The 16,898-nt window shown below is 45.5% G+C and overlaps 2 protein-coding genes across 2 annotated transcripts; one reads left to right on the top strand and one right to left on the bottom strand.

Annotated features, from left to right (window-relative positions):
• The first annotated feature begins 2,455 nt into the window (after positions 1 to 2,455).
• LOC147354786 (olfactory receptor 6Z7-like) lies at positions 2,456 to 3,394 on the top strand. The gene has a single exon (XM_086354919.1). It carries the CDS (start codon positions 2,456 to 2,458, stop codon positions 3,392 to 3,394), a length of 939 nt encoding a protein of 312 aa, XP_086211045.1.
• A 4,904-nt stretch (positions 3,395 to 8,298) lies between these two features.
• LOC147354785 (olfactory receptor 6Z7-like) lies at positions 8,299 to 11,859 on the bottom strand. The gene has a single exon (XM_086354917.1). The coding sequence runs from the start codon at positions 9,271 to 9,273 to the stop codon at positions 8,299 to 8,301; it is 975 nt and encodes a 324-aa protein (XP_086211043.1). The 5' UTR covers positions 9,274 to 11,859.
• Positions 11,860 to 16,898: the final 5,039 nt, after the last annotated feature.

Below are 16,898 nucleotides of genomic sequence, written 5' to 3'. Positions count from 1 at the left end.
CTTGCAGTGGAAGCATGCATGAAGCCATAACCACTGGACCACCAAGAAAGCCCCTGGCATACTATTTAATATTAACAGATAGCATCGGTTGTGTGCCCTGTGTCAGAAACCTGATACACGGCAACCCTATGAGTACTCTGTAAGTACTAAAATTATCCCCAACTTGCTAATGAGGTTTTACAAGAACCTGTAGCTTGTCTAAATCTCACGGCTAGTCAGTCATTGTCGTTCAGTTGCTAAGTCGTGTCCAACTCTTTGCGACCCCATGGACACAGCTATTTGGTGGAAGATTGAATGTTCAGATCCAGGTCTATCTGACTTTATTTAATGATGCAGATATTAGATCATCTGAGATGAAGCTAATTAAATGTATCTTCTTTTTTTCCCTTGAAAGTCTATTGAGGGTAGGACAGGTTAGGTAACTCGCCCAAGTTTAGCCAATAAGGGATACTTAGCTAGAAAGCCGGGCTTCCTTGGTGGCTTAGTGGGAAAGAATCTGCCTGCAGTGCAGGAGACCTGGGTTCGAACCCTGGGTCGGGAAGATCCCCTGCAGAAGGAAAAGGGCAATCCACTCCAGTATTCTGGGAAATCCCATGGACAGAGGGGCCTGGCGGGTATAGTCCGTGGGATCACAAAGAGCTGGACACTGCTGAGTGACTAACACACGCACACACTCATAGCAGAGAGAAGTGCTATTAGACAGCCACGTCTGTTTGTCTTCGTGCCCACTCTGTACTGGGCAGAGTATATGTCGACACTCCCGAGATGTTTCTGGGATGACATGAGCAGACAAGGCAGGAGTCCTGCCTCAAGGTGTGTATTCTTCCGCCCACACTGTGTCAGCTCCCTTGCAAATCAACAACCACCAGAACCTGAAGACACACCACCAAGGCCGAGATCAGGTGCGCTCAGCCAACACCCCCATCCTGGGGTTCTACACCTCCCAGAAGATGTGGTGCCCTTAAACCCACCCTTGATCCATCACACATTAAATAAACGTGTACTGAATACCTGTAACGTACCGGGCAACGTGCTCTTTTGCCAGGCCTCCAGGGTAGAGTTCTGAGTGAGATAGACCCAGCTCCTTCCCCCAGGCTTACAGCCCAGTTGGAGACACACTGAATAACTGAACAAACACACAAGTAATTCAAAACGATAACAGTTGGTTTGTAATACGCGGATAGAAAATAAAGACACACGGTTTGATAGAGAATTTTTTAAGGAAGACTTATCTGAAGACAAGACATTGAAAAATTATGCCAAAGATGTCTAGGATTCCCAGAAATGGGAAAAGCAGGAAGGGGGAGAAAGTGTTCCAGACAAAAGGGACTCCACGTGGGAATTCTTTAAGGCTGGCGGGACCTTGCAACATTTGAGGAAATGGAAGCGTCCCTGTAGGGCTTTGATGGATGGAAGAGGAACCATGACGTGAGCTAAAACTGATACAGCCACTGAGAAAACAGTATGGCGGTTCCTTAAAAACTGAAAATAGAGCCACCGTATGACCCAGTAATCCCACTCCTGGGCATATACCCAGAGAAAAACAATTCAAAATACATGTGCACCCCCCATTGTTCACTGTAGCAACAGGCGCTACATGGAAGCTACGAGTGTCTGTGCACAGAGGAATGGATAAGGAAGATGTGGTGCACGCACACAGATGGACTAGTACTCGGTCATAAAAAGGAGTGAAAGAGGGTCATTTGTAGAGATGGGGCTGAACCTAGAGACTGTTACACAGGGTAAAGCAAGCCAGAAAGAGAACAAATATCGTATATTAACACAAGTACGTGGAATACAGGGAAATGGGACAGATGATCTTATTTGCAAAGCAGAAGTAGAGACAGACATGGATAACAAATGTGGATACCAAAGGGGCGTGTGGAGTGGTGGGGTAGGAGGAGCTGGGAGACTGGGAAAGACACATATCCACTATTGATACTGTGCGTAAAGAGATGAGTGACGAGAACCCACTGTATAGCGCGGGGAACTCTACTCAGTGCTCTGTGGAGACCTGACTGGGAAGCACGTCCAAGCGGCAGGGAGTGTCTGTACACGCATGGCTGATTCACTTTGTTGTACGGTAGAAAATAACACAGCACTGTAAGGCGAGTCTACTCCAATACAAAATTAATTTTGAAAAAGCCGTCTCCACCGCCCCCCCCCCCAAAAGACCTGAAGCAACTGGCAAAGTTTGATGCGGAACATGAGGTTTATTCTAAGAATAACTGGGGAGAGATTAAAAGCTTTAACCAGAGGAGTGACCCTAGAGGACGGTGCTTTTCAAAGGCTCCATTAGCTACTTCTTGGAGCATTGTAGCAGCAAGAATGGAATCAGGGAGGCCAGAGAAGAGGGTGTCTCATTTACCCAAGCGGCATGATGGCTTGCATCTGGGTGAGGCAAGGTGTACAGAGACAGCTTTGTGAACTACTTCGCAGTGTGTTTTGTGCTTAGATGGAGAGGTCCCTGGAGTTGGGCAACGTGACAAGGGTCCAGGAATTTGTCTTGCTGGGCTTGTCCATGAGCCCAGAAACAAGGGAAGTCCTGTTTGCCGTCTTCCTGACCCTCTACCTGCTGACCCTCCTGGAGAACGCCCTCATCGTCTTCCTCGTCTGCAGCCACACCGAGCTCCACAAGCCCATGTACTTCTTCCTGGGCAACCTCAGCTGCCTGGAGATGTGCTACGTGTCGGTGACCATGCCCAGCCTGCTCATGGGGCTGTGGATGGGACCCTACCACGTGCCCTTCCCAGCCTGCATGACCCAACTCTTCTTCTTCATCACCCTCATCTGCACAGAGTGCACCCTTCTGGCCTCCATGGCCTATGACCGCTACGTGGCCATCTGCCGCCCACTGCACTACCCGCTGCTCATGCAGCCCCAGGTCTGCCTGGGCTTGGCCGGGACTTCGTGGCTTGGTGGGCTGCTGGTCTCGGTGGCTAAGACAGCGTGCATCGCCAGCCTGTCCTACTGCGGCCCCAACGTCCTCAACCACTTCTTCTGTGACGTCTCCCCGCTGCTCAACCTGTCCTGCACCCACGTGGCCCTGACCGAGCTGGTGGACTTCCTCTCAGCCATCATCATCCTCTGGGGCTCCCTCCTGGTGGCCATAGCCTCCTATGTGGCCATTGGCAGGGCCGTGCTCCACATGCCATCAGCAGCTGCCCGGTGCAAGGCCTTCTCCACCTGCGCCTCCCACCTGGTGGTGGTGGGCATCTTCTACTCGGCAGCCCTCTTCATCTACGCTCGCCCCAGCCGCATAGAGGCCATGGACCTCAACAAGGTGCTGTCGGTCGTCTACACGGTGGCCACGCCCATGTGCAATCCAGTCATCTACTGCCTGCGGAACAGGGAGGTCCAGGCAGCTTTCCGTAGAGCTCTGCGTGGGTCCTGAGGCTGACCAGCTAAGGCATGGTGGAGAACTCAAGTTGTCGATACTTGATATTTACACAGCATGCACTTCTTCCTTTGAAAATGTATGATTCAGTGGCTATTTATCACATTCACAATGTTGTGCAACCCATACCATTATCTGACTCCAGGACATTTTCATCACCACCAAGATGAACGGATAAAGAAGATGTGGTACAGATGTGCAATGGAATATTACTCAGCCATGAAAAGGAATGAAATCAGGTCATTTGTCGTGATCTGGATGAACCGAGAGTCTGTCATACAGAGTGAAGTAAATCAGAAAAAGAAAAACAGATATTGTACCTTAATGCATACATATGGAATCTAGAAAAATGGTGCAGATGAGACTATTTCCAGAGGAGGAATAGAGATGCAGATGTAGAGGATGGACTTGTGGGCACAGAGGGGCAAAGGGGAGGGTGGGATGAATGGAGGGAGTAGCACTGACATATGAACAGCATCCTGAGTAAGACGGGTGGCTGGTGGGAAGGTGCTGTGTGGCACAGGGAGCTCAGCTCAGTGCTCTGGGATGACCTGGTGGAGTGGGGTGCGAGGTGAGAGGTTCAAGAGGGAGCGGATATATGTATACATATGGCTGATCCACGCTGCTGGACAGCAGAAACTAACACAGCTTTGTAAAGTGATTATATTCCAACGTTTTAAACAAGAAATCTGTACACACCAGAAGTCACTCCCAATCCCCTATTCCACCCCCCAGCCCTAAGAAATCATTCATCTTTCTCTCTAATGTGTCTCTAAAATGTCTAATGCCTGATTAGACATTTTGCGTAATTGAAATCAGATAATACGTGGACTTTTAATTGTGGCTTCTTTCATTTAGCATATTTTCAAGGTTTGTGCGTATTGCAGCATGCTTCCGTACTTTATTCCTTTTTATGGTTTCATAATATTCCATTATATTTAGTTTGCTCATTCCTCAGTTGAAAGACACTTGCGTTGTTTTCACTTTTTAGCTGTTAGGGATGGTGCTGCTGTAAACATTTTTATACCACCCTTTCTGTGGAAACACGTTTTCTTTTCTCTTGGGTATATGCCTAGGAGTGGAATTGCCGGGTTGTATACTAATGCTCGGGGCTTCCCAGCTGGTGCAAATGGTAAAGAACCTGCCTGCCAATGCAGGAAACATAAGAGATGTGGGTTCGATCCCTGGGGCAAGATCTCCTAGAGAAGGAAATGGCAACCCACTCCAGTATTCTTGCCTGGGAAATCCCATGGACAGAGGAGCCTGGTGGGCTACAGTCTATAGGATCACAAAGATTCGAACACAAATGAAGTGACTTAGCACGCAGCACACATGCTAATGCTATATTTAACTTTTTAAAGAACTGTCAAGCTCTTTCAAAGTGACCGATGTTCTACTTTCAGAATACATGTATGTCAGGGTAAGCAGGGCAATTATAAATGGCAATTTATAGATTAGATCATGCAAATGACCAATGAATCTAATAAATCTCCTTAATACTCAGCAAACATGCTAGTTATGATGTTTACCATCACTGTATCAGATCAGGAAAGATTCAAGAGACTGTTAAGACCTAAAGCTGAGTTGAGGTTGGGGTGTCCCTGGTGGCTCAGACGGTAAAGGATCTGCCTGCAGTGCAAGGGTTCGATCTCTGGGTTGGAAAAATCCCCTGGAGAAGGGAATGACAACCCAATCCAGTATTCTAACTTGGAGAATTCCATGGGATTCCAGAGGAGCCTGGGAGCCATGGGGGATCACAGAGTCAGACACGACTGAGCAACTAACAGCTGAGCTGGCTTTGAGATGCGCTAATTCCCTCTCATAGACTGCTGATGGAGGCATAAATTGCTGAAACCCTCTTGGAGAACAAACTGGTATTTGAATTTTGCCTTTGACACTTTGACGCTGAATCTCCACTTCTGCAGATTTCTCACAGGAAGATTAAAACACTGACCTATAAAAATACACGTATGAGAATGATTCTGGTAGCATTCCAGGTTAACGTGCCAGGGATTAAGTGATTTGGTCTAGGACTGGCCACTCACATCATCCCACCCAGGCAGAAAGAGCCTGGAGGACAGAGGGCTGGAAATTTTGGCAAACAGAATCCAAGGCTATTCAAAATCTAGAGCATGAAGATAAAAACGGTAACAGCCATGTCAAAGTGCATGTGCATTCAAAATTTGATAAATATTAGCAAATTGCTTTCCAGAAACAAGGCCTCAATCTACATGCCCACAGCTGTCTTGGAGGGTAACTTGCCCCCACGTCCAACCAACACTGCGTTTTCTCAGAGAATTTCCTTTTAAGGTGCTGTGAGCGTATTAAAAGATGTTCCGCTACCAGCTTTCATTCCACTACATTGGGTTTCATTTCTTTAGTAGAGGTGGAGGTGGAACATTATTCCACAGTTTATTGGCCATTTCTGTTGCCTTTTGGGGGATGGACTATTGGGTAGTAGGCTGCAGTCCATGGGGTCGCTAAGAGTCAGACACAACTGAGCAACTTCACTTTCATGCACTAGAGAAGGAAATGGCAACCCACTCCAGTGTTCTTGCCTGGAGAATCCCAGGGACGGGGAGGCCTGGTGGGCTGCCGTCTATGGGGTTGCACAGGGTCGGACATGACTGAAGCGACTTAGCAGCAGCAGCATTGGGTTATTTGTGCACAAACAGTCTAGAATGGGTGACAGTGTAGGTCAACTTTTCAAACATGTTTTCTTTAATGGCTGCACCAGGTCTTGGCTGCAGCATGTGGGATCTAGTTGCCTGACCAGGGTTTGAACCCACGCCGCCTACATCGGGAACATTGAGTCTTATCCACTGGAACACCAGAGAAGGCCCTGTAATGGGTCAGTTTCACCCATATCTTTCCCTTTCTTCTCCAGGATAAATTCCCAAAGTAGAATTAATGAATGCAAGGCCATGCAGACCCTCAAGACTTTTTGTTATTTATTAGTAAACTGCCCTTCTAAAACACACCGACATTAACTCTCACAAACCGCACAAGAACATGGTCAGTTCTCTTGAGGCTCTGTCAGCATGAATTTTTATTACTTAAAATAAAAATAAAAATATGCTAATATGATGAGTAGGTCATTCTACAGAAGTTCATTCTTGGAATTTCTGTTTTCTCTCATAATATGCTTATTTTTTTCAATTATAAAGGTAATCCTAGAAAATTGCAAAATATTCAAATGTATAAAATAGAAAATACAAGTCCTCTGAGGCCTCTCGCCTAAAAACACGGCTAATAACTGATATACACCTTTTCGGATCCCTTTCTAGATATCCTCTAAGACCCTGTGTGAGTATTCAGTTGTGTCTGACTCTTTTGCAACCCCATGGACTGTAGCCCACCAGGCTCCTCTGTCCATGGGATTTCCCAGGCAAGAAAACTGGAGTGGGTTTCCAGTTCCTTCTGCAAGGGATCTTCCCAATCCAGGGATTGAACCCCCATCTCCTGTGCCTTCTGCATTGGTAGGCAGGTTCTTTACCACTGAGGCACTTGGAAAGCCCTTTTTCTAGGCATTATTGTTTTGTTCAGCTAAGTTGTATCTGACTCTGTGACCCCAGGGACTGCAGCACACCAGGCTTCCCTGTCCTTCACCATGTCCCAGAGTTTGCTCAAACTCATGTCCACTGAGTCAGTGATGCCGTTCAGCCATCTCACCCTCTGCCACCCCCTTCTCCTCCTGCCTTCACTCTTTCCCCACATCAGGGTCTTTTCCAGTGAGTCCACACTTCGAATCAGGTGGCCAAAGTATTGGAGCTTCAGCTTCAGCATCAGTCCTTCCAATGAATATTCAGGGTTAATTTCCTTTAGGTTGATTTCCTTTCCTAGGATCCAACCTAGGACTGGTTGGATCTCCTTGCAGTCCAAGTGACTCTCAAGAGTCTTCTCCAACACCACATTTCAAAAGCATCAATTCTTTCACACTCAGCCTTCTTTATGGTCCAACTTTGTAGGCAAATATTAACTTAAATAACGACTACAATCGGTCTATTTATTATTATTGTTTTACAAATCTTTGACATACTTTTATATTGCTTCTTTCATGTTTAACTCGACAACATACCATCTCTCAATGACAGTATCTAGTTTAATCTCTTTAATGAATACATGTGATTTCACACTGTATATATAGCATAATTGGCTTCCATGGTAGCTCAGCTGGTAAAGAATCTGCCTGCAATGCAGAAGACCCTGGTTCAATTCCTGGGTCAGGAAGATCCCCTGGAGAAGGGATAGGCTACCCACTCCAGTATTCATGGGCTTTCCTGGGGGCTCAAATGGTAAAGAATCCACCTGCAATGTGGGAGACCTGGATTCGATCCCTAGATTGGGAAGATCCCCTGGAGGCATGGCAACCTGCTCCAGTATTACTATCTGAAGAAGTCCCATGGACAGAGGAGCCTGGCAGGCTACAGTCCATGGGATCACAAAGAGTTGGACATGAATGAGCGACTAAACACGGCACAGCACAACATATAACGTAACATTTAAATAATTTCATGTTGGTGGGCATTTGCAGTGTTTGCAAAAATTTTCAATAAAATAATGTTTATTCCAAATTTCACAATGTAACAATAAAAACTTGTACTTAAGTTTAAATATTACATTATCTTTTTTCAGTGGGCAAGGAGTAAATTTCCATTTCTTGGATTACTGGAGAGGACGCACATTTGGGGGGTAGGTTATCAGCCACCTACGTGTTTCCTTCAAGAATCTGCTTGTTCATGATGATTTTCATTTTGTTTTTCTCTCGAGTTTTCATATGTTTCTCCTTTATTTAAAGAATCCTTTGTATGCTATATTGCAAATACTTCCCTCTGGGTTTCTATTTGGCTTTGGAAGTTGCGTGTGTGTGTGTGTCTGTTTTGGCCGTGAAAGTTTTAAAGTCAGGAGCGGGAGATGTCAGTTCTCACTGAGGAGCCCTTGTGGGGGTGGAAGGTTCTCCACAGGGCCGCGTGGACCTCCCTGTTCCTCAGGCAGTAGACCACTGGGCTGCAGGCAGGCGTGACCACCGTGTAGATGACTGACAGCAGCTTGTGGAGGTCAGTGGACTCGACGCGGCTGGGGCAGGAATACATGAAGAGGGCCACCGAGTAGAAGATGCCCACCACCACCAGGTGGGAGGTGCAGGTGGAGAAGGCCTTGCGCCGGGCGGTGGCCGAAGGCATGCGGAGCACCGCCACCCCGATGGCCGAGTAGGAGGCCAGGGCGACCAGCAGCGTCCCACAGAAGATGACGATGGCTGAGAGGAAGTCCACCAGCTCTGTCAGGGCCACGTGGGTGCAGGACAGGTTGAGCAGCGGGGAGACGTCACAGAAGAAGTGGTTGAGGACGTTGGGGCCGCAGTAGGACACGCTGGCGATGCACGCTGTCTTGGCCACCGAGACCAGCAGCCCACCAAGCCACGAAGTCCCGGCCAAGCCCAGGCAGACCTGGGGCCGCATGAGCAGCGGGTAGCGCAGTGGGTGGCAGATGGCCACGTAGCGGTCACAGGCCATGGAAGCCAGGAGGGTACACTTGGTGCTAATGAGGGAGATGAATAAAAAAAGCTGAATCAGGCAGGCTGTGAAGGGCACGTGGTAGGGTCCCGTCCACAGCCCCGCGAGCAGGCTGGGCATGGTCACTGACACGTAGCACATCTCCAGGCAGCTCAGATTGCCCAGGAAGAAGTACATGGGCTTGTGGAGCTCGGTGTGGCTGCAGACGAGGAAGACGATGAGGGCGTTCTCCAGGAGGGTCAGCAGGTAGAGGGGCAGGAAGACGGCAAGCACCACGACCCTCACGCCTTGCCTGGCAGACAGACCCAGCAGGATAAACTCTTGCACTCCAGACATATTGCCCAAGTACAGAGCCCTCTCCATCTAAGTAAGGAAGAAACAGGCTTTTAGAGGCCATAATCCATCAGAAATAAATTGGCCAGCAAGGAAGAGCATATGCAGTTAGGGGCTGTTGAGACAAAGCTGCTTTGCTGTAGCCTGACCGTCGTCAGGAGCACAGCAAGGAGCAACTGGGAAATCGCAAAACTGGAAACAGGAAGCTTAACACTGTACTTGCTACATCTGTAATCATAGAGAAGACACTCATCCTGAATGAGCCTGTATTATGTCATCTGTAAAGTGGAGGTCAAAGGTATGGGACCCACAAAATCTTTGGTCCTTACGGATATTAAACATGAAAATAGATGAGAAAGTGCTTTTTAGAGCAAGACACAATTATTCCTTTACATTTGATGACCTTAAGTGGTGTTTTCTGGATTGGATTTCTTTCTTTTTGTTTTGAAAAATGTGCCAGGACCCCAGAAGTTGTCTGCAGTTTTCAGTAAAGGAAGACTCACAACTCCTTAATGTGAGACACTTCCTTCTCTAAACTGGGTTGGATTTCTAGAGGAAATTTGCCACTGTTTATTAGAGAGAAGGCCCAGCAGTAATGGTTTCTTTTTTTAAAAAAGGACCCATGAGATCGACTTCCCTGGTGGGGGAGTGGTTAATACGCCTGCCGATGCAGGCGGGTTTGATCCCTGGTCTGGGAAGATTCCACACGCCCCCAGGCACCTAAGCCCACAGGCTGCAATGGCTGAAGGCTGCATGCCCTAGAGTGTGTGAGCTGCAACTCGAGAAACCACCGCAATGAGAAGCCCGTGCCCTGCAACTAGAGCGTGGCTCGCCACAACTAGAGAAAAGCCCGCGGAGCAACAAAGAAAGGCTCAGAGCAGCCAAACATGAATTAGAAAAAAAAAAAACAATGATAAGTTTTTTCCCTGAATACTTCTAAAGATGATCCCTTCCAGAAAGAGAGTGTCTTTTTTTCTAAGGAAAGAAGCTAAATACATATGCTGAGAATCTCTTAGGCACTCCCGCACTGTGTGGCATTTCTTTGAACACATGGAGATCAATGGACGTTCATGACCCTTCAAACACAGGCATCATTCTACCAATTCATGTACATAACTGAAAGTCATAGGCAGTAAGTACCTTGCGCAAGAGGATGGAGTTATAGAAATAAGGGATCTTTGCCTCTACCATTAATGTTAGGAATTCACTTGGAGTTTTAGGTGACTGAGATATAGAGACGGTGTTATTTGGACTCATTTCTGACTTATCACTTATCATACATTTGAAAAAAGTGTGAAAGTGTTAGTCACTCAGTTGTGTCTGACTCTTTGCTGCTGCATGGACTGCAGCCCGCCAGCCTCCTCTGTCAATGGAATTTTCCAGGCAAGAATACTGGAGGGGGTGCCATTCCCTCTGCCAGGGGATTTTCCTGACCCAGGAATCAAACCCAGGTCTCCTGCATTGCAGGCGGATTCTTTACCATCTGAGCCACCAGGGAAGCCCTAGTCTATGTACTCAGGAGCAAATATTTATTAAGTGTATACTACACATGAGGTGCATGAAATCAACCAGCGAGTGTGTTCAAATTCTCATCCTAGGCAGTGAGGAATAGAGGAGGCCGACAGAAGACAAATACAGAGTTTCAGCAGGTCAGTGCTAAGAAGAGAGCAAAGCAGGACGGTCCGCAAGGTCTGAAGGAGGTTATTTTAGGACAGGCAGTCGGAGAAAACTTCTTTGAGGTGGGTAGAGACGTTTGAGCTTGTTTTTGACTAATGGGAAAGGATGAGTGAGCACTGAGCTGGCAGAAGAGTATTCTAAGTGGAACGAGAAAAGGCAATTGCCAAAAGCTTAAGTCAGGAAGGAGTTTAGTGTCTTCAAGGAAAAAAAGAAAAGCCAGTGTAGCTGAAAGATAGAGAAGTAAGAGGAAGGGGAGGAAATCAGATTTCTTCCATCTATATGAGCAAAACCTACTTCTCTGTAGTTTCATCTCTCCCCAACACTTTCTAAGCGACTCTTAGTGTTCCCATGTCTGTGTTAAACGCTCCCAGTGAGGAACTTCCTGGTGGTCCAGTGGTTAAGGCGCCTCCTTCCAATGCAAGGGAAGTGGGTTCGATCACTGGTCGGGGAGGTAAGATCCCACACGCCTCACAGCCAAAAAAACCAAAACCTGAAGCAGAAGCAGTATTGTAACACATTCCATAAAGGCTTTAAAATGGTCCCCATCAAAAAAAAAAAAAAAACCTTTAAAAAATTCCCAGTGAAAATTGTTTCCGAGGTAATCAGAATAGTAGACTGGAATAAAACCCCGAAACACACTAAACATACATATAAACTTGATTGATGACATAACTTTATTGAAGATAAGTGAGGAAAAGGATGTACTTGGCAAGAAATGGTTCTCAAACAATTAGTGTACCCATGGAAACTCAACTGGCGCTGTGTGACAGCCTAGGGGGTGGGATGGGCTGGGAGGAAGGTTCGGGAGGAAGGGGGCATACATGTGCCCATGGCTGATTGGTGCTGGTGAGCAGTACAAACCAACACAGCACTGTAAGCAATTCACCTTCAATTAAAATAAACACGTTTTTAAAAAAAGAAAAATAAAGAGATGGGAACCCTGCATCACACAACACACGTAGATAATCAGTTTCAGGTGAGCTAAAAAGCACACATGTGAAGTGCGAGCCTGTGAGATCTTAGAAGACAATGCAGAAGCTTGCCTTTATGACATTGTGTGATAGTCACTCAGTCGTGTCCAACTCTTTGCGACCCCATGAACTGTAACCCACCAGGCTCCTCTGTCCATGGGATTCTCCAGGCAAGAATACTGGAGTGGGTTGCCATTCCCTTCTCCAGGGGATCTTCCCGACCCAGGGATCGAACCCGGGTCTCCTGCATCACAGGTAGAGTCTTTACCGTTTGAGCTGCAAGGAGATCTCTTTTATGACACTGGGGGTTTAGACTACAATAAGAAGACAGGAAAAAACCTCACACTTAAAAATTTTTAAAATTAGCAGCATTGAAAAATTCTGAACACCACAGATCATTAGAGGAAAATTCACATGCTGGAAAAAACATACTTGCAGTGTACGTAAGTGAGAAGGAAATGCCAGCTCACTCCAGTGTTCCTGCCTGGAGAATCCCACGGACAGAGAAGCCTGGTGGGCTACAGTCCATGGGTTGCAAAAAGTTGGACACGACTGAGTGACTGATACCTTCACCTTCATGTAAAAGTTAGGAGGGATTCTTGTGTAGAGTATACAGAGAAATTGGTCAGTTAATATACAAAAAAGTTTTTTAGCAGAAAATTGGGCAAAAGTTCTGAATGTATACCTCAGCAAAAAATATTAGTCACTCAAAACCTGATTAGGAACCAAAGACACAGAAATTAAAACCAAAATTATGTACCACTTCATACCTGTGGAATTGGGAAAACTATAAACTTCTGAAAATATTAAGATTAACAATGAAAACTTTCATACACTGCCTCTGGGAGTCTGAATTGGTTTGATAACTTCAGAAAACAATTTGTCATTATCAAGTAGGTGTTAAGACATGACTATGCCCCAGAAACTGTTTCCAAGCATATATATACTTCCAGAGTAATGTTCATAGCAACACAATTTTACTAGCAAAAAAGAGAATGTAAACATTCCAAGTATCCAATAATAGAACTGAAAAGTGAATTGTGATCTTTTTCTATAAAGGAGTGCATGCGTGCTAAGTCACTTCAGTCGTATCTGACTCTTTGCGACCCCGTGGACTGTACCCTGCCAGGCTCCTCTGTCCATGGGATTTTCCAGGCAAGGTCAGTGGAGTGGGTTGCCCTCCTCCAGGGGATCTTCCCGGCCCAGGGCTCGAACCCGTATCTCTTTATGCCTCTTGCATTGGCAGGCAGGTTCTTTACCACTAGCGTCACCTGGGAAGCCCCTATAAAGGAGCATGATGTTAGATGTGCTTCTGATTCCCTGAGTACAAGGGACTCACTGCTTTGTTATTTTTATACTGTACTCCTGGGTTGCGTATTTTCTTTTGCATCTACTCACTATTTATACAAAAGTCATGCATAAAAAAGACCTTCTACATGTGTTAAAATTCATGTAACTATACACCAAAATATCAGTTTTATGTATGTTAATTTTTTATTGGCGCATAATGGCTTTACAATGTTGTGTTAGTTTCTGCTGTACCACAGTGTGAATCAGTGCTAAGTGTACACATGTCCCTCCCTCCTGAGCCTCCCTCCCCACCCCCGTCCCACCCACCTCCCTGTCATACAGCGACTGCCGCCAGCTACCTATTTTACAGCGCCTTCAGTGCTCCTCTCTCAGTTCTTCCCACCCTCTCCTTGCCCGGCTATGTCCACAAATCTGCTCTCTATGTCTGTGTGTCCATTGCTGCCTGCAGATAGGTTCATCAGCCTTCTTTCTAGATTCCATATATACGCCTTAATATACGATATTTGTCTTTCTAATTTTGACTAACTGTAAGGTTCTTAATCTCTCCAAGCCTCATTTACCTATTGCTACTGCTGTTCAGTTGCTCAGGCGTGTCCGACTCTTTTGACCCCATGGACTGTAGCCGGCCAGGCTCCTCTGTCCATGGATTTCTCAAACAAGAATACTGGAGTGGGTTGCCATTCCCTTCTCCGGGGGAGCCTCCCGACCCAGGAACTGAACCCAGGTCTCCTGCATTGCAGGTGGATTCTTTACCACTGAGCCACCTGGGAAGCCCCCAACTTACCTATTACTTAGGATAATAATACTTGCATCAGGAATAAAAAAGATAGTGTATGATGATAGCTTTCATTTATTACCTATCTTTGCATGAAGGAATTTAGGTGCAGCATAATCTAGTGTTTTTACCATGGCCCACAATAAGAAATACATTTCACATTGTGAAACTCAAGTCAAAATCACAAACACAGACAGAGAGAAAGGGAGGGAAATTTAACAACAAACACTTACCCTTACTCTGAGTCCTCTAAAGATTTTCTCTTGTGTTCTGTGCCGTGTGATTTTTATTGCTAGTGTCAACCTAATACACTTATTTTATGAGCCTCAGTAAATATACTGTTGTTCAGGTTAACAGAAGGGCTTTGGAATTAGAATCCGGGTGTAGCCCGGGCTCTCTCTGACTTAAGCTCTCTCTGACAAAAGCTCTGAGCCTCATGTCTTTATCTTCAGTACGGGATAATAACCCTGACTCCTTCAGGTTGCCGTGAGGATTAAGTCCAAAATAGTCTCTGAGGCACCCAGCCAGTGTCTTGCACCCCAAAGAAATCTTATTAAGAGGAAAGACTTTTTTTTCTGGTAGCAGGCTACCCTCCATGGGACCTCAAAGAGTTGGACACAACTTGGCCGCTGCTGTTGTTGTTATTGTTGTTGAGTCATGAGGTCATGTCCCACTCTTTTGTGACCCCCTGGACTGTAGCCCCCCAGGCTCCTTGGTCCATGGGACTTCCTAGGCAAGGATGCTGGAGTGGGTTGCCATTTCTTTCTCCAGGGGATCTTCCCAACCCTGGGATCCAACCACGTCTCCTTCACTGGCAGGCAGATTCTTTACCTCTGAGCCACCTGGGAAGCCTCTATGCCTTTGACTCCCTGCCAAGTAGGTCTACTATCCATCCTGGAATGAAGGGTGCATATTTGGAGGAAGTACTATCAATTTATTGTTTTTTTATTATTTTTATTTTCCCCTTTTGTGCAATCAAATAAAATAGACTCAGAAGTAGTGTGTTCATAATTCTAGCAGAGCATTTTTTCATGAGTGGTAAGACCATCAGTCCACATTATGCTGCAGTCGATAAGCAAGAATTGCTTTTATTAGAGGATAATTGCTTTACAGTGTTGCGGTGGTCTTGCAGGACATCACGCAGAATCAGTCACAGTTTTGTATATATATATATCCTCTCCCTCTAAGCCTCTCTATTGCCCAAGAAATATTTTTGACAGGACTTCCCTGGTCCAGTGACTAAGACTCCAAGCTTCCAACAAAGGGGGCAGGGGTTTGTTCTCCAGTTGGGGAACTAACATGCATTGCAGCCAAGAAAACCCAAATCATAAAACAGAAGCGATATTGCATCAGATTCGGTAAGCACTTTAAAATGGTCCACATTAAAAAAATCTTTAAATAAATATTTGTATAGTTTCCAGTTGCTCTGGGTACAAACCCTGTGGTCTGAAGACGTCATATACAAACAAGTGTATACTCTAGACTCGATTTATTTTTTTACTTAAAAAATTATTTATTTTAATTGGAGGTTAATTACTTACCTCCAGTGGTTTTGCCATACATTGACATGAACCAGCCACAGGTGTACATGTGTCCCCCATCATGAACCGCCCTCCCACCTCCTTCCCTATCTCATCCCTCAGGGTCATCCCAGTGCACCAGCCCTGAGCACCCTGTCTCATGCATCGAACTTGGTGATCTATTTCAAATATGGTAATATACTTGTATGTATGTAATATGTTTCAATGCTATTCTCTCAAATCATCCCACCCTCGCCTTCTCCCAGAGTCCAAAAGTCTGTTCTTTACATCTATGTCTCTTTTGCTATCTCGCATATAGGGTCATCAATGCCATCTTTCTAAATTCTATATATATGCGTTAGTATACTGTATTGGTGTTTTTCTTTCTGACTTACTTCACTGTATAATAGGCTCCCGTTTCATCCACCTCATTAAAACTGATTCAAATGCATTCTTTTCAACAGCTGAGTAATATTCCATTGTGTATATGTACTACAGCTTTCTCATCCATTCGTCTGCCAGTGGACATCTAGGTTGCTTCCATGTCCTAGCTATTGTAAACAGCACTGCAATGAACACTGGAGTACACGTGTCTCTTTCAGTTCTGCTTTGCTTGGTGTGTATGCCCAGCAGTGGGATTGCTGGGTCATAAGGCAGTTCTATTTCCAGTTTTTAAAGGAATCTCCACACTGTTCTCCATAGTGGCTATACTGGTTTGCATTCCCACCAACAGTGTAAGAGGGTTCCATTTTCTCCACACCCTCTCCAGCATTTATTGTTTGTAGACTCTTTGATAGCAGACATTCTGACCAGCGTGACATGGTACCTCATTGTGGTTTTAATTTGCATTTCTCTGATAATGAGTGATGTTGAACATCTTTTCATGTGTTTGTTAGCCATCTGTATGTCTTCTTTGGAGAAATGTCTGTTTAGTTCTTTGGCCCATTTTTCGATTGGGTCATTTATTTTTCTGGAATTGAGCTGCATGAGCTGCTTGTATATTTTTGAGATTAATTCTTTGTCAGCTGCTTCATTTGCTATTATTTTCTCCCATTCTGAAGGCTGTCTTTTCACCTTGATTATAGTCTCCTTTGTTGTGCAAAAGCTTTTAAGTTTAAGTAGGTCCCATTTATTTTTGCTTTTATTTCCATTACTCTGGGAGGTGGGCATAGAGGATCCTGCTGTGATTTATGTCGGAGAGTGTTTTGCCTGTGTTTTCCTCTAGGAGTTTTACAGTTTCTTGTCTTACATTTAGATCTTTAGTCCATTTTGAGTTTACTTTTGTGTATGGTGTTAGAAAGTGTTCTAGTTTCATTCTTTCACAAGTGGTTGACCACTTTTCCCAGCACCACTTGTTAAAGAGATTGTCTTTTCTCCATTGTATATTCTCACCGCCTTTGT

Source organism: Bos grunniens, chromosome 18, assembly GCF_055505025.1.
Source record: "Bos grunniens cultivar Pamir isolate PY7600 chromosome 18, Bosgru_T2T1.0, whole genome shotgun sequence".
In the NCBI taxonomy this organism is placed as follows: domain Eukaryota; kingdom Metazoa; phylum Chordata; class Mammalia; order Artiodactyla; family Bovidae; genus Bos; species Bos grunniens.
Note: the sequence above shows the minus strand (reverse complement) of the source record. Positions and strands in the feature narration are given on the sequence as shown.

Coding starts and splice junctions, on each gene's coding strand:
- LOC147354786 (XM_086354919.1), top strand. CDS start 2,456: ATGGAGAGGTCCCTGGAGTTGGGCAACGTGACAAGGGTCCAGGAATTT.
- LOC147354785 (XM_086354917.1), bottom strand. CDS start 9,273: ATGGAGAGGGCTCTGTACTTGGGCAATATGTCTGGAGTGCAAGAGTTT.